The sequence below is a fragment of the Nannobrachium achirus genome, assembly GCF_963921795.1.
Source record: "Nannobrachium achirus genome assembly, chromosome: 2".
In the NCBI taxonomy this organism is placed as follows: domain Eukaryota; kingdom Metazoa; phylum Chordata; class Actinopteri; order Myctophiformes; family Myctophidae; genus Nannobrachium; species Nannobrachium achirus.
In genome coordinates, this window is record NC_137811.1 from 70,657,382 (window position 1) to 70,683,921 (window position 26,540).

General features: G+C 46.6%; 1 protein-coding gene across 1 annotated transcript in view; it reads right to left on the reverse strand.

Moving 5' to 3' along the window:
• Positions 1-19,167: 19,167 nt before the first annotated feature.
• LOC308306573 (uncharacterized protein) overlaps positions 19,168-26,540 on the reverse strand; it is a 60,283-nt gene continuing 52,910 nt past the window's right edge. The window contains exons 8-9 of the mRNA XM_080751611.1: positions 24,645-24,809; positions 19,168-22,378 (exon numbers count right to left, since the gene is read on the reverse strand). Of these exons, the coding sequence (XP_080607737.1) occupies positions 20,184-22,378; positions 24,645-24,809 (2,360 nt within the window). The 3' untranslated portion in view covers positions 19,168-20,183. The remainder of the gene's footprint in view (positions 22,379-24,644; positions 24,810-26,540) is intronic.

Consider the following 26,540-nt stretch of genomic DNA (forward strand, 5'->3'; position numbering starts at 1 on the left):
TTATACAAGCTCGTAGCTCGGAGCTTGTAGATCTGCTATTTTTGAAAAAGTTGTGAAAATGTGTGCAAATCTTTGAATATATGTATTTTTAAAGCGAACGTTTGTAACACAAATTTTGCTTCTAGGTGGTCCCTGGAACTAAATATTTTGAGATGGGGGTCCGTGGCCAAATAAATATCGTTTTGGGGGTCCTCCAAATGAAAAGGTTTGAAAACCACTGACTTAGTAGTCTCTCAAGAACAGACTAACTGAGTGAAAAGGACCTTTTCTTTGACGATGGCTGGCCAGATTGCTGACATAGAAACATACGTTTTTTCAAAAAAAACCTTAGAAGGATTCAAAAGATACTTATAGAATCTGGTCAAAATTCGAATTTTCACAATTTTTCAAAAATAGCAGATCTACAAGCTCGCAGCGCGGCACTCGGTGCTGCGCTGTGAGCTTGTATATCTGCTGTTTTTCAATAGTTAAAGCATAAAAATAATGATACACAATAATGTGTACCCGTTCTTCTAAATGAATTAAATAGAAACATGGCAGCTGACTAATGAGTGTGGTTGAAGTGTTACAGCACGTTGAACCGTCACAGCGAGTGACCTCCATGCTAACAGAACTCATCATGACAAACAGGAATGAAACGTTGCCACCAAAAGATGTTTTCGCGCAAAGTTTGATCAAATTCACGAGACACTGGTTCCTCTTTGTGAACAAATAGAGCTATAATAAAGTCATCACCTGGCATTCACCATTGCTCTTGGTACAAATATATGGATACGATAGATACAGTATATACAGTAGATATATATATATAGGTGTGTGTGTGTGTGGGCATAGACCATACAGTACGCATAATTAATTGCCCGCAGCCAAAATGACAAAATCACAACCTCAAGTGTGTTATTGCTTTCATAACACCGTCGCCAGCGATTATAGCAACCATGATCCACCCTCGGTTTCACCCAAACACCTTGAATATTGCCAAACATGCCGAGCACAGAGAGTTTATCACCATTACAAAGTACAACGGAGAACTTCCAACGAGTACCTATATTTGACCGTGTTATACATAAGAGCATATTCATAAATGTACTTTACTGTGTGTATGTGTGGGTGTGAATACACAGAAACACATAGAGACTGAAAAAAAAGATCGATTTAGTCAAAATTCTCACCTCCTCAAGAGAAGATGGCTGCCTGCTCTCTCTCTCTCTTCCTCCCTCCCTCTCTCTCTCTCTCTTTCTCACTTCTCGTATTCTCTCCTTCTTCTCTGGAGTTGTAAAGGTCGGCGGGGTCGCACACCTGAGGATGTTAGCACAACGAATGCTAATATGAATAGACTTCATGCACACACAGCCAGGGGGGCTAACAGAGACAGAGAGAGAGAGACAGAGGCAGAGAAAGGGTAACGTGACAGTGATAAATTGATCTCGGAACAAACAACAAGAAGTTTTGGGTAAAGTCTCATCATGCTGTGTAGAGGGTATGGTACAGTATGACTCGCACAAACACACCCGCGTGCACACACACACACACACACACACACACACACACACACAATCATATGATGATCTGAGGCGGGGGGCAGACCACTTCCTAATTTAACTTCTAAGAAACAGAAATAATATAACGCACACACTTTGTGAGTGTGTGCGTGCGTGCGTGTGTGTGTGCGTGCAAAAAGATAGAGCAGGCCAAACAGAGCGATGGTGAGTGAGAGGAGTTGGCAGAGAGCTGTAGCCAGACGATGGAGGAAATCTAAATTCAATGTAGAGGCTTGAACAGCAAGGAAAACCTCCGCTGACAAACCTCTGCCTACTGCTTTCAAAACCAGCCCTGTCCCAATACGACGGACCACCCCAAAGCCTTTGCATCGGTTCTGACACATACTTCCCACAGATTACGCACACCCAAAGTGAGTTTGAAAACATGACCAACGCCAAAAAAAACTCCCATACCTACTGGGAGAAATACAAAAATGTGTGAACACAGCAGCAAGATTTGTGAACTGTTGCGATAAAAGAAGGCTAGAGAATGGAATACAACCACCCTAAGGACTACAAACCATTGAATGGCATCCAGACCTACTGCACTTGTTTTAAATGTGAGGATTTTTTATTCTATTTTATTATTGGAATCGTATTGAGAAAAACAAAATGCTGATAATTGTTCCAAAAAGCTTCATACCCTGTATAAACTGTACAAAACGACAAAACATGACATATCTCCGTTTACACAATGCTGTACCCCTTCCAACTGTATATATGTTCCCCATTTTCAACTGTTTTCATTATGTTTTTAAACTCGCTTTGGCAATGTAAACGTATGTTTTCTCATGCCAATAAAGCTCCTTTGAATTTAAAAAATCGGTTCTGCACTTGAAGAGTTTGGTTTTACATTTCCAAATAGTTTCCACACCCACTTTTAGTGGCTACATTGAAAATGTACGTCTGATGTTACCAGCAGACGTACGGGTGGGCAGAGATCTCCAATTATCTGGCTACGTGAGCCTAGAGGAAGAGAAGAGGAGAGGAGATAATTCAGGGGCCAGGTCAGGTCAAGACTAAGAGTCAGTTGAAGAGCGTTGGACAGTGAAAATTAGACGGAGCAAAAGAGAGAAAAACAGTATTTAAGAGAAAGAAAAACAGGCCTCTCAGTGAGTCTCCAAGCTTTTAGTTTCTGTCAGTCTGTAGAATGTGGTGAATGGGGCATTTTATTTATATAGCGCCTTTATGCAAGGCACTTTACCATGTGCATTACTTCACCCATTCATACTCCCTCGAAGGGTGGATGAAACCATGTGCATTACTTCACCCATTCATACTCCCTCGAAGGGTGGATGAAACCACGCATTACTTCACCCATTCATACTCCCTCGAAGGGTGGATGAAACCATGTGCATTACTTCACCCATTCATACTCCCTCGAAGGGTGGATGAAACCATGTGCATTACTTCACCCATTCATACACCCTCGAAGGGTGGATGAAACCACGCATTACTTCACCCATTCATACTCCCTCGAAGGGTGGATGAAACCACGCATTACTTCACCCATTCATACACCCTCGAAGGGTGGAGGAAACCATGCGAGGCACCAACCTGCTCATCGGGAGCAGTTTAGGGTAGGCCTGTCACAATTATTACATGATCGTCTAATCGCAATTATTTCACATAGTCGCAATTATTTCACATGATCGCAATTATTTTGTCATGATTGTTTCCACGTTCCACGAAATAGCAGATCTACAAGCTCACAGCGCATCACGATGTGACGCGTTGTGAGCTTGTAGATCGGCTATTTCCACTATCAATGTTCTTTTTTAAGTATAAAGTTGTCAAATATGTCAGTCATTATTTTCTATATTTAGGTTATGTGTCATAACTGCCATGTGCAACGTCAAAGCCTAAAAGCCAAACTAAAATGTAATTGTCAACAACAAAAACACAATTAAATCGTTAATCGCAATTATTTGAGTGCCAATTAATCGTCATGTAAAATGTCATAATCGTGACAGCCCTAGTTTAGGGGTTCAGTGTCTTGCTCAAGGACGCGTACAGCCGAGAGGAGCCGGCGATCGAACCTGGGAACTTCCGTTTCCCAAGCATCCGCTCTACTGTACCTCTAATAAGAGTTAGGGTCTTATTTTACTGCGACACACTCAGGTCCCATCCTTCGTTCAATATAGAGAAGAAAGGAAAATAATTCACCACAATCAAATAGTCTCATTCCTGTGAATAAACGGGATTTGCACACCGATAACCAGATTATGAGAATAACCATGTAACGGCAATAATATGACTGTAGCATCACCATGCATCGTGAGTTGTCAAGAGATATTCTGAGCCGTGCCAATAACCAAAAAAAAAACAACAACAAAAAAACAATGTATAAATCAGTGGAAACACTGATTTATATGTGACCCTCAGGGGTCCTTGAGGGTCCCCAGCAAAATTAGAACAGCTTAACCACTTCAAGCTCAGCTGTGCGGCTAAAATTTGTATTTATTTATGGGGGTCCCTGCATGGCACAACATCTTTACAAACGGGGGATCAAATGCATATGAATTGGGGGTCCTCCTTGGCATGAAAGGGTTTCAGAACCACAGGGACAAATCACCGGTAAAAGTAGCGCTATGTGATCCGTTGTTGTGGGCCAGTCCAGCCCGTGGTGTGTCGAGTTGCCTATAGCAACGGGAAACAATGGGGAACTATTTTGGATTGCACAGCCAGGGCTGAAAGCAAACGCAATTTAGCGAAATTGAACACTACTAACTCATATTTTAAGAAAATAAAAAAGATTTTTTACGACCGACGGCTGCTGCGGTGCTGCTGGATGAAAAAGCAACCGAAACGCTGGAGGGTCATGCTTTTTTATCGTGGTTACTGGCACGCAGTCGTGCAGGGCGGCGATACACTCCATTTTGCGTCGCGCCAACGCCACAGCATGCCGCCATGCCAACCACGATAACACACACACTCTGTCTCTTTGTCTTATTGCTCAAGTAAGGTTGCAACCGTAGCCTTACAAAACCCACTTACATGTCAAAATAAATCTAAATACAATCAGTTTTTCTTACTTATTGGGTTCACTTAGATCAGTGGTTCTCAAACTTGTGGGGTCCCCAAATTATTTTGTGGGGTCCCCAGATGATTAGCTTAATGTCGTTTCTTTTGTGTCGTTTTCTCACAACGCCTCGCACTGCGAGGCGTTGTGAGCATATGTATTGTAGATCTGCTATTTTCACGAAATGTACCTGTGGAACCGAGTCACATTAAATGTAATACCTACAATTTCAAGTGCTTGTCAGGGTGGAGGTCCCCAGTTCAAATATGTTTATTTTGGGGGTCACGGCCTAAAAAGGTTTGAGAACCCCTGGTTTAAATCCATGTTCTATAAACTTAAAGGATTTTACTGTGTAGTGGTGAAGGAAGTTTAGAGAGCACATGACCATAATGGTGAGACATATTGAATGTGGAGAAGACTGTTTCATAAATATTGTGTTAACACTTTTACGTCACATCTCTGGTCTCAACCAGTCCGTCGAGACTAGTCCAACGAGAGAGGTCAGTCCCCCCACAAGAGAGAGAGATTAAAGTCGTCGCCCTCCCACCCCCAACAGTAGACAGGTTCCAGTTCTCCCAGTTAGGGCTGTCACGATTATGACATTTTACATGACGATTATTTGTCATTCAAATAATTGTGATTGACGATTTAATTGTGTTTTTGTCGTTGACAATTACATTTCTGTTTGGCTTATAGGCTTTTAAGTTGCACATGGTAGATATGACACATGACCCAAATATACAAAGATATTACTGACATATTTGACAACTTTAAACTTAAAAAAGAACATTTATAGTGGAAATAGCCGATCTACAAGCTCACAACGTGCATCGGCTTGTAGATCTGCTATTTCCACTATTTCTGACCTTTTTTTTAAATATATGAACATTTTTAAACATGGAAACGATTATGACGATTATGAAAAATAATCACGATTATTTAATAATTGTGACAGCCCTGCTCCCAGTAGAGAGACTCTAGGTAAAAACACTCCTGACTCCAGCAGAGAGAGAGAGACCCCAGTCCCCCCCCCCCCAGGCAAACTCCCTGGAGGGGACTGGAAGTCTGAACCAGAACACAGACTCCTCCAAGCAGGGAAGACAGAAGCCCAAACCAAACACTGCAGCTCAGACAAAACCAAGCCTGTTAGGCTGGTTCAGCCAGTCTGCCCACAGAACACACACGCACACGCACACACGCACACACGCACACACACACACACACACACACACACACACACACACACACAAGACAAGCCCTCCCCACCCACGACTTTGAAAAGAGAAGCAAAACTTAACCCCGACCGCCTGTTATTATAGCCAACATCCTGTTAAAATAGAAAGCAGCAGTTGTAACGTTATTTAAAGTAAAACTACAGTCCCATGAAGGGATGGGACACTATATGAAAATGTCATGTCACGATTATGGTGACCTAAAGAAATTGGCGATTTTTACGATATTATCGCGATAATCGAAATATCCCCAACATCCATTATTACCCTGGCTGGGGTGGAACATTTGCCAAAAGAAATGGCAAAAAAATCTACAAGCTCATAACTCTTGTAGATCGGCTAATTTTTGATTTGGTAGAGGATGAAGAAAAGACTGTATCAAGTACGGCATTTCCAGGTCTGTTTTTACCAATTATGCCTATAGAGCAGTGCTGTGTTCTACCTGCTACAGGGGTCTACTCCGAATACTGTGAAAAAAAACGTCTGCCCTCCTGAACCTTTCAAAGTAGCGTATCTGATAAGCATTAAGCACTGGCCACAGGAATGGCCGCAGATCGTAGATATAATAGTATGCCCTCAAAGAAATTCTAGAACACACCACTGCTATAGAGGGTTTAATGGTACCGGATATCCGCAGCCCGGCAAATAAAAGGTGAATTGATCCCAGTGCATGACAAGAGGACAATTCCACAATAAATTTAAATCTCCACGATACGATTATCGCAAGTGCTTTTTTTTTATCACGATATAAACGATAACAGCGTTTATCGCCCCATGCATCCCTATAGTCCCCTCTAGTGTCTATCTTGCAGTGACATGCGTATGACACATAGGGGGGTGCAGGGTGGCAGCAGGTGCTGCTCCGCTCCATCACAGTCAGCAGCCACGCCAGAGGCGTCAATTGGGTATAATGGCAAGGTATGGCAGCTGCCATACCTTGTGTACAGCGGAGGGGGAAAAAATTAAATGTACTTCTTGAAAATACATTCATCATGCCTGTTGCTAAGGTATGTGCAGGACACCAGTCATGTTGCCATACCTTAGCTTTTCGCTGAGCTGACGCCACTGCAGCCAGCAGCCATGCAGGTGAGCTAGGAGGGAGGGAAGGAATAGCAAGGTGCGTGTGAACAGGTTCAGGGTTTGGATGTCAGCCTCAGCGGTCTGACTATAATTAGAAAGACAAGTCACGTCCCCGGCGACCCCGTACCGTGCACCGTGCACGAGGAGAGGAGAGGAGGGAGCAGCAGAGCTGAGCTATAGAAGAAGCTCACCTGCGCGCACGCACGCACGCCACACGTGCACGCGCGCAGGTAACTCGCACCTGTCCTGCACTCCTCTTTTCTTTCCTCTTTCCCTTTTCTTTAAAGCAACATTTCTTTCACTGAACAGAACAGGGGGAACAATAATAAAGAAAGCAAGCTGCCCTGGTTTCGGGTTGTCGAGAAGAAATTACCGGTGTAGAGATAGAGAGAGAGCGGTAGAGAGAGGTAGAGACACATAGAGAGAGGGAGGGAGAGAGTAGCAGGGAGAGAGAGAGAGAAGAACAGTCGACCGACGTGTTCGCGTCACACGGGAGTTACCGAATACCCATGACGTGGTTTAGTCCTCCCGTGACCCTGATAGTCACACAGAGACGGACTGGGGAGGGAGGGTAGAGAGACACAGAGAGAGAACGGAGAGAGAGAGAGAGAGAGGTGATATAATAAAGTATAAATAAACAAACGGCAGAACGGATAAAAACCTTGTGTTGTATCAGCCGGTGTGCAGGCGGTGTGTCGCTCTCTCTCTCTCCGTCGCGTCCTTTTCGGTAGTCTCTCTCCCTCCAGCCAGTGTAGTTAGTTACCTGCGTGCCGGTGGAGGTGCTGCTGCTGGGTGGGTGGTGTAGCATGTATGGGTGGTGGTGGTGGTGGTGTCACCTGCAGACCGCCTAGCCTCCTCCTTCCTTCCCACCTGAGTGAGTGAGCCACCGGCGTCTCACTCTGTCAGTGTGTGTGTGTGTGTGTGTGTGTGTGTGTGTGTGTGTGTGTGTGTGTGCCACCACCACTTCCTGGATTATTGCCGTCCCACCCTGCCCCCCCACCCTGCCCCCCCACCCTCCTCCACCACCCTCCTCCACCACCCCCACCCTGCGTGTTTCTCTCTCTCTCCCAGCGGGGGGTCAGACTGAGAGAGAGCTGCGTGCTCTGACAACCCGGAACGACACCACCACCACCGGCACCGGGACTCCGGGAGGGAGGAGGGGGTCTAATAAATAAGCCTCCTTCGTCAGCTGTACCGGCCGGCGTCGGTCGGTCTCTCTGTGTCTGTCCGTAGTGTGTCTCCTTGCAGCGGGTGGGTGGTGGTTGTCTTGTCCCCCCTCCCTCCGGTCCCGTGTCTTATTATTCTTATGCCCACTGTGCCCACACTGACACCGCCTCGCTGTCCCTGGCTGTCCCTAGCCGTGTCCTCCTCCCTCCTCCCCGGCTAGGCTGGCTCAGGGCTGGCCGGGCTGACTGAGGCTGCAGCTCCTCCTTTTCTCCTCTAGAGAAAGCAGGAAGGAGAGGAGAGGAGCAGCGATAGAAGAAGCGGCTTTGCCCTACTTTAATAACACCACTCACTCTGTCAGTCTCAACTCTCAAGCAAGCCCCCGGATCGGATTGGCTCTCCTCTGGCAGCCAGCAGAGAGAGGAGCTGCTGGAGCCTGGCTGGTTGTGGTGGTGGAGAGACTGGAGAGAAACTAACTAGAGTGACGCGAGAGAAGCGAAGCCCGGCCGAGCGGCGTTGCAGCGCTTCGCTCGCACTCGGTGGGCAGGACGGGACGGGGGACAGGGCGGGCGCAGCGGGGGGTCGGTCCACACGCGGTGCGTGGCGCGATAGCCGATAGGCATAGGCCGGCGGTGGTGTCTGTTTAAGTGGTGGAAAAAGTTTTTTTTTACTTAAGTAAAAGTATCAATACTGCTTTTGATTGATTGAAGAATTTATTAGAAGGTTGCATAGGAAAAAGTACATTATCATCATGACAGTACAAATAATCACTGGTACAAGGTCGACTAAAAGGAGATCCTAGTAAGCTTTTCGACTTTATGTATCTCATATAAATGTAGAAATACTCTGTTACAAGTAAAAGTCTGCTATGCAAAATATACGATGAGTATAAAGTACTTAGGCCTACTTATTATGCACATTCCCATTTCACAAGAGGTATCAAGGGTGGAGGATGGAAGGATAGGGTGGGTCGGAGGAGGAGGGAGGACCTGGGTGGAGGACCTGTCCTGGGTGGGCAGGTTTCGGTCGGGGGGGGGGGGGCCTCCCCTTCCTCCTCTGGCTGTATTGATAACTTCCAAAGTTGCAGAATGCAAAGACATATTGGGGTCGAAATATGTTTTTAGTCAAACACCAAAGCTTTGGCAAGCTTATAGCTAGCTCCTCCATCCTGATGATGTTGTCATAAGACTCAGACATATAATTCCACGCTGTTTACTTTAGTTGTGGCAGGCTGGCTCACACTCACACCTTGCTTGCGGGCATGATGTAGGTAGGCCTACTGGCCATAGGTGTGGAGAAGACAACAGATACAGAATTTTCAACTCTAGTTAAGTTAACTGACACTGACTGAATGATGTGGGGTAGCTCTCTTTGGCTATCAATATACCCCCTATATTTTTGGAATGTTGGGAAGATGTGTAAAATGTAGTATGCTAGCCTAGACCTAGGCTTTGTAGGCCTACTGTATGTATAAGTATGTAGGCCTATTTATGCATGTATATATACTGTATGTATTTATTTAGGCTATTTGAAAATAGTTGATTGAATGATTGAATACTTTATTAGTAGTTTGCCAATGTGACCCTGGGTGTTCAACAAACTGAGCGCTTAATTGTGCAAAGATGTAGGCCAGATGTAGGCCAGATGTAGGCCAGATGTAGGCCAGATGTAGGCCAGATGTAGGCCAGATGTAGGCCAGGCCAATGTGACCCTGTGCACTGCATACAACACACTTTGAGAGGTTTGTGCAAAGATGTAGGCCAAATGTAGGCCATGCTTCGCGCCCTGAGTCCCGGACAAAGCCAGATGTTGGAGCTTAGATCCTCCAGGAGCACCTCTCAAAAAAACCACATAAGTACAGTAACAGTTCAATGCAAGGTCTGGCTGGCACAAGGATTTTAAACCCAAGAAAGCCTATGGCTTGTTTCCATTGGGGTCCTTTGGAAAAATAGATCTACATGCAAAAGGTCTCATAACATACATTTATCAAAATAAAAAATATATAGGTGGTAAGAAGTGGTTAAATGACCGCTTCTGATTGATGGGGAATATAATATCTCTGGCTGCTATATGGATTTAATAATCAACAGTTACCTGGGGATTTGAACATGCATGGGAACTGGGAATGAAACTGGCCCCCGTTGTAATCAATGACAATGAACTAGTAATGATGTGTCACTGTTTCTCAGAAGCCGAGGATTGACCTCCAGACTTATTTGAAATATATTTTTATGTTTTAATGATTCATTGCTTTTAAGGAAACCAGCCCGCTTTCGTAGTAGCTATAGGGCCTACAACAACACTGCATGCTCTAGTCTAGTGTGAGCAACACTTTCCACAAACAGTCAAAGAAGATGTGTGACAAATGTGTTTGGTGCTTTTTTTTTTACGTGACTCCTGAACAGACGCGAATCACAACATCTCTCATCTTCTCTTCCAGCAAAGAAACCATAGCGCGCACAACCCGCGTGACTGAAGTGGTTAGAGTGAGATAAGGGAGTCACCTCGCCCCCCTGCAAGTTCTCACCCTCCTCTACAGCTTCTAGTGTGTGTGTGTGTGTGTGTGTGTGTGTGTGTGTGTGTGTGTGCGTGTGCGTGCGTGCGTGCGTGCGTGCGTGCGTGCGTGCGTGCGTGCGTGTGTGTGTGTCGGTGGGTTTTGAAATGAAGGTGCAGCCAGGAAGGAACTCTAAATATAATTTTGCGGTGTACCGACTCAGCCCACCTTCTCCCCAAGAAGCCCCTTCCACTTAAAATCTGTGCTGATTCTGTGGTCTAGCTACCTACCTGCCTTCATGTTTCTGTGCTTATAAGTGTGTGTGAGCATGTTATTTCTTTAGGCCTATTTATATGTACATATGCCTATGTGTCTGTGTTTATATGGATGGGTGGAAACATTATGTAGGCTTGTAGCTAGCTGTGCTTGTCTCCTTGTGTGTGTGTGTGTGTGTGTGTGTGTGTGTGTGTGTGTGTGTGTGTGTGTGTGTGTGTGTGTGTGTGTGTGTGTGTGTGTGTGTGTGTGTGTGTGCGCGCATCACAGTAAATTGCAGGGTCAGATGACAGGCAGAGTTGAGATCTTTATGACAGTAGAAATGTAAAGAAAGTGTAATTCATTTGATCCCTCAATAACAAAAAAATCCATTATCGGCTCATAGGCATCTCAAGGGCACTCCCGTGCGCACGTACACACTATGAGAAAATCACGTTTTGTTGCATGAGTTAGCTACACGTTTAGGCAGGGGTGGGCAATTATTTTTTCCATGGGGCCACATGAACAACAGAAAATATTGTGGAGGGCCGGGCCAAAAGGCAGTGTTCCCCGCAAGATGTGCTCCCCGCAAACTAAACACACAGCTTTACCTCCGACTTCAGTAAATAAATACTTAGCAGTCAAATCTTTGTTGAAAACCCGGCATTCTGCATCGACTTTTCTTTTTTTATCCACTTTAGCCATTTTTGATGGAAAGCAGGTCGTCTTGACTTGTGACCAGTCTGACCACCTGCTTGTTATTGAGACAACATCCAATGATCACGCATTGCGTCCATATGTACGTGAATAAAAAACGTCAAAATAAAAGCAATGCAGCTTTAGTCCATGCATGAGGTAAAATTAGAAAATGAGTTTATTTTGTAATTTGCCATTAACCCTACACGGACCGGTCCGAGTGAACCAAAGGGCCGCATACGGCCCCCGGGCCGTACAATGCCCAGGTCTGCATTTAGGCCTACATCATTTTATTTAAAGGAAACTCTTCTAAATTGTTTCAACAACTGTATCAATTCCTAGAAAGAAACAACGCAGCTAGTTAGTCATTACACTGTAGCCTATCTAGGTATGAATACCAGCCCGGTCGCCCCCTAAATCACAATCAACTTGGATCGCAAAGAAAGGTCGCCCTAAAGGTCGCCCTAGAGGAGCTGTGCAGTGTGCAGTCCCCTCCAAGCTTTGGTCCCATCGCCCCAGAGGTGTGCTACAGAGGATAATTATTATCTATATATGCAAATTACAACCATGCGATATGATATGAATTGTGGCTGAGCGTTCCGCAAGTTCTTGGCGAGCGTTCCAGTCATTTGGGGCGACGTTACCGGGACGAGCGTTCAGTTCGTTCAAGGCGAGCATTCAGTTTGTCTCGGGGCGACAGCACTGGATCGAGGGCAACCATTCTGCTCCTAAACACTGGGCGAGTGGGATTTGGGGCGAGCGATCTGGTCTAGCATAGCGCCTAGCCCACAGATATAAAAAGCTATAGATACCTCCTCCGCCGCTGAAGTTCATTGGTGCGACTGGTAAAACAGGACTGCCGGAAGTGTGGAACTGTGGAAGGCACTCTGCCCCTTGCAGTGGGAGTCTGATTGGCCTACCAAGCGTCCCATTCTGTGACGACCAAGGAAGCGTCCTTCAGAATTCCAGAAGCTTGCCAGTCCTCTTTTACCAACGCCCCAGAGCGGAGGAGGCGTCTAGTCTACCTTTCTATGTCTATGGCCTAGGCCCTATAGCCTATAGTTTCAGGAAGGTCTCCCTACTCTTCCATTGAGACATTTAGGGCCATGTCTCTCGTAGGATAGGACAGACACCTGTTGGTTGACAAGTAGGCCTGCTGTCTGAAGCTCAGTAGCTCCCTTGCCCAAGCCGTAGGCGGCCTACAGTAAGCATCCCATGATCCCACACGGGAGGAGTGTTCTATAGTTCCAAAGGCCGGGCAGGATTTAATGTGAACAAGATCTATACTGACAAGTAAGTCCAATAGAATAATGTGCTGATCTTACATTAGAAACATTACAATCAAGCCTATAAAACAGTCTTTGATGATCCTATATGATGGATCAGGGGGTATTCTGTGTGATAGATGATGGAAGAAGTGACAGAACCAGAAACTAGAGATAGGCCTAAGGGAAGGAGCAAGAGAGGATGAGTCCATAAGAAATTGATTTGTGTATTGGCTCTGCAGGACTGTCTATATCCGCCCAAGAGGGTGTGTGTGTCTCTCTCTCTCTCTCTCTCTCTCTCTCTCTCTCTCTCTCTGTGTGTGTGTGTGTGTGTGTGTGTGTGTGTGTGTGTGTGTGTGTGTGTGTGTGTGTGTGTGTGTGTGTGTGTGTGTGTGTGTGTGTCCGTCCGCCTAGAGCTAATCTTGCAAACCACTGGACCGATTATCCCAACTCCTCCAACTTCAATTGTGCACCACTACCATTATGCACCCACACCAGAAGGCCACAAGATGCTATAGGCCTAGCACGTACACCTTCACATTTTTCCACATATAATGTTGTATTTGTATAAAATCAAACGGTTACATTTGTTATTCTTAATTAATTGTGTGTTAAAGAGGAGTAGCCTATTATTGTAGGCCTAGTGACAACTACAGGCTTCTCTGGGTTGAGTCTATTCACAGCCGTGGTGACAGGTACCAATTATCTGCCTATTTATTGTACCACCTCTATTCAGGGCTGGTAATCCACTTTAACTACATGCAGTCTCACATGCACGCACGCGCACTCACTCTCTCTCTCTCACACACACACACACACACACACACACACATGCGGCCAGCACGCTCTCGTTATCTTGCCCTCGGTGCAGTGTCAGTTTAACGGCTCCCACCGCTAAACGCAGATAAATGATAATGAACTATTAAACCATAAGCTTCCCTGTGCTCCAAGTGCCATGCTAAATACTGAAGCCTGACTATTAGTGTGCAGTGTTGTATATAAGCGCCATCTAGCGGTATTATTCTGCCAGTGCACTTTACCTCCTACAATTCATTCAGTTCCACATAATAAGCACCCATTGGGAAATGGATTTTAAAAACACACAAATGGCTTTTTAAAATAAAATTATGAATCTAGCTAAATTGTCTCATATCAAGAAAATAAATTTGACAATGGGGTAAGATTTTTTTCTTCTTTTTTTGCAACAAATTCCTTCAAATGAGAACTGAGAAAACCAAAAATAAGACTACAAACAAGGATTTCTTTACTTTCTTGAAAATCTGTTTTTGCAGTGCACACACACACACACACACACACACACACACACACACACACACACACACACACACATAGACAGAAAAATGCAAGCAGTTAGCAGACACACTTCAGGAAAACTATAGTGCTCACTAAACTGATATCTAAAACCACTTTATTCTTACAACCAGATATATACATCACCATCATTATCCTCATAATCATCATCATCATCATCATCATCATCATCACAGTTATCATCACTCCCCTCACTGACAGTAGCTAATTTAGCTGAAAGCTAAAGCTGTGAACGAGTCAAAAAAGAATGCTTTTGGTCCTTATCAGGGGCGCCACACCAAATTCTGGGCCCTTGGTACAAGGATTCACTGCGGGCCCCCCATGAATGTTAACTATTGAAAAATAGCAGATATACAAGCTAGCTTGTAGATCTGCTATTTTTGAAAAATCGTGAAAATGTGTGCAAGAAACTTATGTTTCTATGTCAGTGGTGCTCAAACGTTTTCATGTGAAGGACCCCCAAGATGATATGTATTTGGCCACAGCTAGACCCCCCCATCTCAAAATATTTAGTTCCAGGGACCCCTCCCCGGAAGCAAAATTTGAGTTACAAATGTTCACTTAAAAAATACACATTCAAAGATTTGCGCACATTTTTATGACTTTTCAAAAATAGCAGATCTACAAGCTCGCAGCGCGACTCGGTGCCACGCTGTGAGCTTGTATATCTGCTATTTTTCAATAGCTAAAGTTACTATAGGGCCCCTCCACCTTGGGCCCTGGTAACTCAGTCCCACTTTCCTACCCCTTGTGACGCCCCTGGTCCTTATACAGTAGATGTATACAGTCTAGGCAACATGGTATCACACAGGCACAGACATACGGCACAGCACAGAGATGAGAAGAACACGCAGTGCTGAATGGAAAGAAGAAAGATTAGCATTAAAGTAACATTTCACCCAAAACGTACATTGATTTATTCTGATCTAGATATTCTCCTGTCCATGATACTGAACCCATCAACCCATAATTTCTCTCGAGAATTTAAAGTGTTAATGCTGCTGATCTGTGGTTTTGGTGAATTAAAATCTAACAGTTGCACGGTGGCTGGGGAGCTGACATAGCCTGGCATACAGCCAGACTGATAGATTCACTCACAATTCGCATTGCGAGCCATTGTGAACTTGTAGATCCACAGGTTGAGAACCACCGTTGTTGAGTGTATAGGCCTAGCTCAAGCCTATACTCCAGAGCACAGCGCACTTCTGGTTGGCTTTGTTCTCTATTGCAATAAAAATGCTGACATTATGATATGATTTAATGTAATATAAATATTACATTTACAGTATTGTAATATAGCTATTACAATAAGGTATATTGTAATCAATATGGCATATTGTAATATCATGATCTTACAGATTAACACTTTAATGAGAGTTAATTTGAGTTGACCATCATCATCATCATCATCATCATTTATTCCATGTAGAGGAATCAATCTCAGTGGGGGGTGGAGGGGGGGGGGGGGGGCGTGGTCTAAAGTGTCACTGAGAAATACTGGAACATATAGCTTCATCTATTAGATATAAATATATATTAATAAAGTAGACTAGTATAAATCTCTCTTGAATAATCTTTTCTACTGAAGGCAGAGACATGATACAGCGACATACGCCTTTAACAGCTGTGATGATGAGATGGTGTGTGTGTGTGCGTGCATGCGTGCGTGCGTGCGTGGGTGCGTGCGTGTGTGCGTGCGTGCTTGCGTGTGTGTAGGTGCAGACAGATGAAAGACAAAAGCAGAGAGAGAGAGGTATCCACAATCCTAGAGGCACGCGTAATCTACAGGGAGAGAGAAGAGACAAACATAACTCCACAGCTTACAGAAGAACATCAGGAAATAGTTTCACACAAGAAAACGGTTTGTTTTTACAGCAGCTCTGAGATGTGTCGACACGATGACTTATCAAAAGTTTGTCTTAGTCCAAAACTAAACACACGCGCGCACACACACACGCGCGCACAACCACACGCACCCACACAACAGTGAACTGCTATTATACCCTTATTCACAAGGTCCTCAACTATACAGTTGTCATTAAACTATATCCTGATACTTATCACTATGTTGATGAAGGAAAATATTACACTTTGGTGAAAACCAGCAGGCAAGATGGGGCACTGAGCTGTATTGTACTACTGGCCCCTCGTTCCAAGCCAGTATGATGCACTCACTGGGCTCCGAGTCCGAACCCAGTAAGACGGCTGGATCAGGAGATTCAGGACGTACCGATCAGATGATCAGACGTAGTCACACGGAACCTGCATGTGTCAATAGAAATCACATGTTCCACTTATGTGCTCTGTAGGAAAGAGGGGATATTTCCTTGTTCCCATGCCAGTCACGCATGCAGGCCCACCTGTCCTGCAAATCCTTCAAGTCCTGCAGTCAGGTACTGCATGCCTACACCAGAAAGAAATGAGAAAACCAAAGGAAACGCACCAAAACAGCCAAAGGTCTAAGATGTGTGATTGGTTCCAGAAGAGCACGCTGTCCGTTCTGCACAAAACACGATGCTTCTACTCATGTAATCCATGTCCGTTCGTCCTCTCTGTTGTCGTGCTCCACATCCTCCAAAGATAACGAACATACACATACAGTACATAATATGGATGCATATCCTCACTTTCAGGCAGAATCCTTGTATCTCCAACTTTCAAATGGGTATGTTGTCTTCCTAAATTAAAGCCCTACTTCATCATACAAGAGTGTTACACAAAAGTAGTGAAAATAGACGATCTACGAGCACACAACGCCGTAGATTGGCTATTTTCACTATTTTAAATCATTTTAAAAATAAAAACAAAAAAAAGGAATGTTTTGGATATGCAAGCTTTCCACCCGACAGCGACGATATGTGGATGTGGCTCCTTGCTGTCCCGATCAGGACACATGTGTGTAGATACAGCTCGTCATGTCCTGGCATTAACATGTGTTTCTTACACACAGATACGTATGTCCAGATATGAATCAGATCAGTCACGCTGTATTTACCATTTGAATACAACTAACCCTCCTATAGCATCACCCGAAACAAAGCGAAACCGATTATGGGCCTTAGCGTCTTCACTAAGCACACTTTGAATGTCTATAAAAAGAGTCAGCCTCCGTGACCAAAGTCTCTCCTAATCTCCTTGATTACCCTTTGTCTACAGTAGCTGCATTGTGAATTTGTTCAAGTTTCAAAGCGCCGCCTCAACTGAAACCGAAACCTCCAGGTGATTATGATTGGTCACTTGCCTCCCGGAACCATTGAGAGAAAGAGTTAGGACACTCCAATAGACATATAATATAGTTTCTGTCGGGCAGAAACCAGCTATCTCCATTTTTTATGTCTGTGTGTGGGTTTTACAAATATTGGACCAATGAAAAGTATTTAAAAAAACGCTTCTGACTAAACCTATTAACTCCATTGGATCCTCAAACTGTCAGTCAACTCCAACTTTGGAGATAGTTCTCCAGCATTGATTTCATTAGAATGATGAAGTCAGACATTTATGGTCCTCACATTTATGGTAAAAAACCCCACTTGAGCTGTATTTGGTCCAGTGCTGATAAAGACATATTCAAGTATCTGACGTGTATAAAGTCACCATACCAAAAGTTGATGAGGCAGCGTTGTGTTGTTCTAAAAACATGTTAAATCTTTTCCCAATTTCCTGAAAAGATAATAGTTTGGACATAGTTGGTTTCTGCCTGACTTCAGATATTCAATATTCAATAATGTATTGCCAAAACCAACTTACAGCTGATTTAAGATTTGTTTCAGTATTTATGCTCAGAGACAACAAAAACAAGAAAGATCTTGATCCTGGCGTGGCGTCCAATAGTGCCAAACACTACAGAGTTGAACACCATTCATTATGAAACTGTGTGATGGCGTTACAGTAAGATCCAAGACTGTCTATGTCTCTCTTTCAACGGATCTGAGGCTTCCTAACTATAATATAGGCTAAGGCGGGGGTCAGCAACCCGTGGCTCTAGAGCCGCATGCGGCTCTTTAGCACCATCCTAGTGGCTCCCTGGAGCTTTTTCAAAAATTTAGGAAAATGGAAAAAGTTTAGGAAAATGGAAAAAAATATTTTTTGTTTTAACGATTTTTTTTATCGTCACTGTCGGGCAGAAAACTTGTATCTCCAAGTTTCAAATGTGTATGTTTTTTTTTTCGCAAAGTAAAGCCCTGCTTCATCATACAAGACTGACGCACAAAAATAGTGAAAACAGCAGATCTTCAAGCACACAACGCCTCGCGGTGCGAGGCGTTGTGTGCTTGTAGATCAGCTGTTTTCACTAGTTTAGTTCATTTTTTAAATGATAAATACAAAACGAAGTTTTGGACATACAAGGTTTCCACCCGACAACGATGATATATAAGGCTTTTATAATTTTGTGCGGCTCCAGACAAATTTGTTTTGGGTTTTTTTTTTGTCCAATATGGCTCTTTCAACATTTTGGGTTGCCGACCCCTGGGCTAAGGCCTCTTTGTATGTCGCTTTGTGTCAAGTGCTGACCGGTGAAGCTCCAATAATTATAGATCACTACCTGCACTCTTCCTTATTGGATGTGTGTAAATAAAATATACCGTAAGAGGATTGGAGACACTTTGTATTCATGCTTTATTGTCTGGGTGGCCAAGTAGTGAGCGACCTCTTTGAGTGGTTTGAGCCATCAGAACTTCAGTGCATCTATTTGCAGTCTACTTGTCAGGGACGTGCTGGGCCCCTGATTCAGCCCGGGAAAAAGAGTTGGAGAGGCACTCATTGCGCGCTATAGAGAGAGATCTCTCTCTATAGCGCTGCTGCTACTCAAAGATTTGCCATTTCAGATCATGACAAGTGACAAGCCAGTGGGCCAATTACTGTACATGAGTTATATTTTGTCGTTGTCGGGTGGAAACCTTGTATGTCCAAAACCGTTTGTTTCGTATTTATCATTTTAAAAATGATTTAAACTAGTGAAAACAGCCAATCTGCTGTTTTCACTACTTTTGTGCAACGGCCTTGTATGATGAAGCAAGGCTTTCCTTTGCGAAAAAAAATATAAATTTGAAACTTGGAGATACAAGGTTTCTGCCCGACAGTGACGATTTACTTTGTTGGCCGCCCAGCCCCCAAAATGGAACAAAGGCCGACATTTTATTTAAATTTTTTTCCTAATGGCCAGCCTGGACCGGCCGGGAATGAACCGGCCGTTCGGGAGTTGTCCCGCTTTTCCCAATGGCCAGCACGTACATGCTACTTGTAGACACAGGGTCTACAAGTATTACGCCTGCTTCACACAGTATATAGTTCCATCGTGCTAATGCCAGTTACAGTAGTGTGACCCCTGATGCTCTTAAAGACGACAACATTCTAGATGGATGACAAACTGGACGTGTCCACATGAGAACACCTCTAACAACACAGACACACAACATTGTATAACCAGTGGTTCCCAAACTTTTCATGTCGAGACCCAAAAGAGAGATTAGACGTTTGTCTGGGACCCAAACTAGTGAAAACAGCCGAATTGCAAGCAGCCGATTGGCCATTTTCACTACTTCTTACATTTTTGTTTTCTAATTTATGAAATTCTTGGATTCTTACTTTATGTATCAATAAAATTACTTTGAAAAATCGTTATATCTTTTTTTTAATTCATGAAAATCTTAGCTTTTGGGGGAATGTTTCAGCGTATGAGTAGCACGGCTTGGCAAGTCGTGCGGCAAGTACTGGGAGCTGATGGTAGGTGTGGCGCTCCACCTCAGCAGTCCATCTCCCAGGGGTCTGGCGCATTGTAACGGGGACAGACTCCCGCGTGTTACCGGCTGATACCGACAATAAGCCACTCCCGACCTTTTTGAGAATGTTTTTTGAAAATGTAGGAAACAAAAAAATGGGTCCCGACCCAGTGTTTGGGAATAATAAGTGCTGTATACCCACACAGCTCAGCCAATGACAACACCCCGCTACAAAATACTGTCAAAACATTCGTCCAATCACATCCTCTTCCTCTCCCCGGATCCTAACAGGAGACCCTCAGAGTTATTTCCGGGTCAGGGGGCGGGGCGATGGCAGTGTGGGCGGAGCTAGCGCAGGGTGTTTGAGGTGGGGGGGGGGGGGGGGTCAGTGGGACGTGTGGGCGGGACCGGAGGGGGTGTTGAGTTTCGAGAGGGGGGCGGGGCTAGTGGCCGCCGCTGTGGCGGCTGTTTTGGAGGAAGGGGCGGAGTCAGTTGCTGTGGTTGTCGCTGTGCTAGTATAGGAGGAGGAGAGAGGCGGGTTAGCGGGGACGGGCGTGGTTTGGGTGGTGGTTGGGGGCGTGGCAGGGTGGAGGGGGAGGGGCGACGCCGACGGAGACTGCAGAACCGGATGCACAGAGAACTTCACCTTACCGGGAGAACTGGTGATCGTCTGAGCAGGGGTGGAGGTCTGAACCTGGGGAGGGGTGGAGGTGGGAGTGGGAGTGGGTGGGGCTCTGGTGGGGGGAGAGGGGGGGACGAGGGGGGCGGCCTGAGCGGGAGGAGGAGCCGGCGAGGACGAAGAAGAAGCGACTGGGGGAGAAGAGGAACGTTGTTGCAGCACCGCCTGGGAAGGGGAGAGGGCAGGGGTGGGGGTGGGGGTGCGGGCCTGCTGGGTGGGGGTCAGAGTGGAGCCGGGGGAGTGGGTGGGGGTACGGGTGGGAGTCTGGGCGGGGGTACGGGACTGGGTGGGGGTATGGGAGGGAGTTTGCGTGGGGGTGCGCGACTGCGTCGGGGTTTGGGAGGGCGTACATGAGGGCTGAATGGGGGACTGCTGGGTGGGGGTGAGGATGTGGCTGGGGGTCAGGGTGGGGTTACAGGGCTGCTGGGTGGGGGTGAGGATGGGGGAAGGGGTGGGGGCAGGGCTGGGCCCAGAGAGGGGAGAAGGGGACGGAGGCGTGACGGAGGAGGAGGAGGCCTTCACCCGGGGACCGTGGGAGTGGACGGAGGAGGTGGGGGGGCTCAGCTTGGGAGCGCAGGACGGAGGCAGAGAGGGTGGAGGTGCTGGTGGTGGCGTGGGTGCCCCCGGGGCCGTGCAGGAGGCAGGCTGTGTGCTGGCGTGCGCGGCAGTGTGATGCGCGTGAGAGGCAGCTTGTGCGTTGGCAGTGTGTGTGGAGAGACACTGGGCCACAGGGACCTGTGTGATGAACGGGGGGATCAGACACGGAGCGGTGGAGCTCAGCACCCCGGTGCTGCCCCCTCTGGCCAGGGGTCCGGCCAGCAGAAAGGGAGCGGCCAGCAGGTTTCCTCCAGAGGCCTTGCGGTGCAGCGGGGGCTGCGGCTGCAGGCCCTGCACCCAGCAGCGCTGAGGCAGGCTGGGCTGCGAGGCGGACAGCAGCCGGGCCTCCTGGGTCAGCCTGCCCAGCGCCGGGAGGCCCTGGCAGCCGCCACCCGGCCCTGGACCTCCTCCGCCGTGGCGCAACAGCGCTTCCTTCGCCCCCTGCTGGCTGGCTGCGGAACCACGCCCGACGTCCGAAGTCTGAGGAGGGCCTCCGGGAGGAGGAGGCGGGGCGGGAGAGGGGGAAGGGTTAGTGGGCGGAGGCGTGGGCATGGGCGCCACCTTGTGGAGTGGCGGCGTACCCGTGGGCGTCCCGGGAGAGCCGCCCATCATCATGGAGGTTTGGGGATCGGTGTGGAGGCGCAGGCCGTAGTGGAAGCCCCGCCCCAGCTGGATGGAGGGCGGGACGCCCGGGGCGGGACCCGGACCGGACGGGGTCTTGGCTCCCACGGGCGGGGATATGATCCCCCCGGGGAGGGGGAACCCCCCGCCCCGCGGGGACAGCCCCCCCATCATCCCGATGAGGGAGCTGACGGACGGGCGCAGCGGCTGCAGGACGGGGGGCCCCCGCGGCGGCGAGAGGGGGAACGAGGCGGAGGAGGGCGAGATGAGCGGCGAGGGCAGGAAGATGGTGCCGCCGTGCAGGGCGTGCTGCTGCTGCTGGTGCATCAGGGCGATGGCCACGTTGGTGGTGGCGGCGGCCGCCTGCAGCGGGGCGTGGACCAGAGGCGCCCAGATCAGCGGGCGCGGGCACGGCCGCGGGGACACCGTGCCCGAGGCCCCGCCCCTTCCCGCGGCAGAGGCGGCGGCGGCCGCGGCGATGGCTTCCTGCATGGCGGGCATGCTGTCGTGCTTGACGATCTGCTGCACCAGCATACTGTCCATGGAGCCCAGCCCGGCCATGGACAGACCACCCAGACCCCCGGCACCGCCCGGACCACCACGACCCCCACGGCCCATGCTGCCTCCCCCCATCATGGAGCCGCCCTGGGAGGACTTACGCATCAGCATGGAGTTCTTCCTTCCTGCATAGGGAACAACACGACACAACACACGTTTCAAACTTTTATATATATTTTTTGGAGCTGTGTGGAACACAAGCTACCCTATACGTGGCCGTGTGTGTAGGTATGTGGGTGGGTATGTGGGTGGGTCTGTGGGTCTGTATGTAGCCTGTATGTAGTAACCCTGGGTGACCAGAGAGGTGCTGTTGAGTCTAGCCTGCCCTGAGCATCAACTGCAATACACACACACACACACACACACACACACACACACACACACACACACACACACACACACACACACACACACACACACACACACAGCTCCACTTCGAACAGAGGTTCGATTTTTATAGACAAAGGTAGATGCCTCCTTCTACCACTTTTTCGAGTCACGTGTTCAAATACTGGATTCTGATTGGCTAAATTCCGGAGGTTATGACAGAACAACTGCCGCAAAGTTGTGTGAGGACTTGTCCGAGATCAATGCGCCTCAGTGTACATCCGGGGACTTCAGGAGGTAGTCGGAACACCTTTCCCCCAACCAACAAATGACCGTGGCAACGGTCCTATGTTTACTAACGTGCATGCTATAGTCGCCGATTTATTTGGATCCAATGCAATCCGCCAACTTTAAAGCCCCTTTTCTCTGAACCTATGCCTTTCTGGAAGCGAACAGCCTCTATTTACGGCCGGAACGGTACTTCTAACTGACGTTAGCTTAGCTGTAAGCTAGACGCATGGATTAGTATGGAGTTGGCGCCATCTGTTGGTGAGTAGAAGATGTTGTTGGTGGAACTATCTGCTGTCTCGCGGAAGTTTTATAGGCAATAATGATTGTAACTTAAGATCCTTGCAAGTTACAACTATGTGTTTTCTTTCATGTATAAGGGAAAAAGTGGTAGAAAAGCTATTTACCACTCGGGGTCGGACATTATGCTCTGATAATGTCCTGTGTGAGGGTGTTATCGGACTCGGCTTCGCCTCGTCCGATCACCCCCTCACACAGGACATTATCAGAGCATAATGTCCTCTCACTCGGGGTAAATTGCTTACTTCGGCTCTGGTGCATATGCATCGGGGGACCAATCGTGTGCATCGCTTCCACGTGCGTCACACATACGGAAGTTGCTAGGCCAATCAGAGGCAGGTGGGGGCGGGTCTTTACGTACTCCTGTAAGAACAGCTGAGCCGCGGTTTGCACCAACACTACTACTCTCCTAGAGGGAAGAATCCCAGTAGCCCAGTGGTTCTCAACTTGTGGGTCGGGACCCCCAGGGGGGTCCCAAAATTATGTTGTGGGGGTCGCCATGATTAACTTAATGTGCAACATTGTTTTCTCAGTCAACAGTAAACAAACCAACATAAAGTTTAAGTGTATAGAGGGTATCTGCACATTTCTAAAGTGACAATTTAAGGAGAGCTATTAAAAAGAATAGCTCTAAAATGACAAATTAAACATTGGCCAAATTGTCAAGTATTAGAGGCAGACATTGTGAAAATAGCAGATCTACATGCTCACATGTATCTGCTATTTTCACAGTAGAACCGTTTTATACAAAATGTTGCCTGAACTCTTATAGGGTGGAGGGGTCCCCAATTAAAATATGATTATTTTTTTTAATTTGCAACAGAATTTTGACACAATATGTAGTGGGGGTCCTGCTTCATCTCCCTTTAGCTAAGGGGTCCTTGACTTGAAAACATCTTCTTGCCTGCAGTGCCGGCCTAGCAAATAGCCAGTAGCCACAAATCACAATATAAAAATAGAAATGATTGCCCAGGATATTTTATCAGCTGCTATAGTAACAACAACAATAATTATTATAATAATTATAATTAATAAAAAATATGTTTAAAATGGGACGTTGGTTTGTCTGGAGCCCTGCAGCAGTGTTCACTGTTCAGCCTGTAGGTTAGCTACACTTGATCAACCATTCCAGCCCGAGGACCGCAGGTAAAAAAAAAAAAATAATAAACCATAGAAACCCGGGAAAAACATGGAAAAACCCGAAAAAAACCTGATGTCTCACCCCTAACTTTTTCTGAAACTTGGCAGCCCTGTTTTTATATCTGTGGTTAATTCAATGTGAGTCCAACAGTATAGGCTATGCTCAGATTCCTACATCAGCACTCTACCAATAGAAAACATCCTAAATCAGCATTCAACAACGTCACAAATCAACCAATAATAAGGAGGACAACATCAACAAGACAACTGAGGAGGGGAAAAACCAATGGATGACAAACTTCAGCATCAACAGCCAATACGGACGGAGAGCATTACCGATTCGGTCCAGTCGGTCGACAGCCACGGTCTCGAAGGCCCGCCTCATCATGGGGTGCTCCTCCAGCACCTCGTTGAAGCTGTCCACACTCAGGGAGTACAGGCGGCAGTACGTGTCCGCACGGACGCTAGCCGTTCTCCTCCCACGGGTCAACAGACAGATCTCTGGCAGGATGGAGTGAGGGGAGGAGAAGAGGGGATTAGAGGACAAGATATGACACATTTAGGATGGGAATGACAGTTTTCAACACTTCGCTTCCATGCTTTATCAGTGTGAATAGAAAATAAAACGAGATATTGTGCTGCTTCCCTTGTGGACTAGACTTTAAAAGCAACAAACATAAAATGATGGAAAGTAAGAATTCTTGATCTCTTTATATTTGAGACCTGGCTGAAAGGTGGAGACAATCTGGCCTTGAATGACCTCCCGCAGATTGTGACTTCATCGGCAGGCCCAGGATGTCTGCTTGAGGAGGTAATAGCAGCTGTCAAGTGGATATTGTTATTTCTAATCCTATCTACACTAATCCTATCAAATCTAATCCATGTATTTATTTATTTAATTTAGAGTAGCCAATTTGTACCCATTTTTGTCTAGTCACGGCAATTTACGCTGCCCACACATTTCTGTGGTGCGGCTGCGACAGACACAGCCCCAGCCCGCTGGGGTAAATGCAGTGGCAAAGATCAATCTCCCTGTCGGCTTTCCTCCGAAGATAGAATGATGCTTGGCCAAACCAGATGCACCATGGTGGATTCGAACCGTTTAGACTCTGCGATGGTGGGCAGGTACTTTACCACTGCTGGGAACCCATGACACACTGTCAGGCTGCACGGTTACATGTCTCCATTCCGACATGTCTCCTTTCCGACATGTCTCCATTCCGACACTAACCCTATCCCTAACCCTAAACTGGGGCTGTTAAGTATGACATCATTTTGTAGGCAGAGGAGAATTTCTGCCCCCAGTTTCCGTGAATCTTTTTACTATTTTTACTATTTACACATTTTTCTTCTCTTTGTTGTTGAAAGGAAAGTGTTAGAATTATACTTTAGTCGTTATTTTTGTCTCGGATCTGTTGAAATAGCGAGGGACAGAAAATGCTCTCGGGGCAGAGTTCTCCTGATGTCACGGCTTAAAAGCCCCATATGTCGGAATGGAGAGCAGTCACCGGCTGCACAGAGGCTATATGTGGCCTGCTGGACCATTAGGCCAGCAGGCGCCCGCCCAAATAGTCTTTTGATGGAGCCAATTATTTTTACCACTTTTTCTCCCCAATTTAGTCATTACGGTTTAGGCCAATTGATTCCTCCCCAGTCACACATTTCTGTGTTGTCACTGCTGTCATATCCTACTGACTCACCTGCCAGTGAGGAGCCCCCACTAGTAGAACGTAGGGCCTTGTACCTACACGGTTTCCGATCGTAAGAGCATCATTTGTAATACTGTTTGTAATGCCGACCACCCAATCCGCCAAACGCGCCATCCATTCTGGCACTCTACAGTAGCTAGGCACTCAGCTGAAGAATTCACCTCTTTGTTCGTACACCCGAGAAGAAGGGTATGACATTCATTCCCTGGAGAGCAATGATTTAGTCGGCTGTTTGAACAACCTCTGCTTGTCAGCCATAGATTTGGTCGCTCGGTTTAAAAACAAATCAATGTGCGCGGTTAACCTGTCCCCTTGGATAAGACTAGGCCTTAAAAGAGAGCGCAGAAAGGTTGAGCGTAGGAGGAAAAATACTAAACTGGGGATTCATCATATCCACATAAAGGAACTACTTTCCTCATTCAAGGCCAGATTGTCTCCACCTTTCAGCCAGGTCTCAGATACTGTATTTAAGAGATCAAGAATAGGCCCACATGTTTTACAAATTCCATCATTTTATATTTGT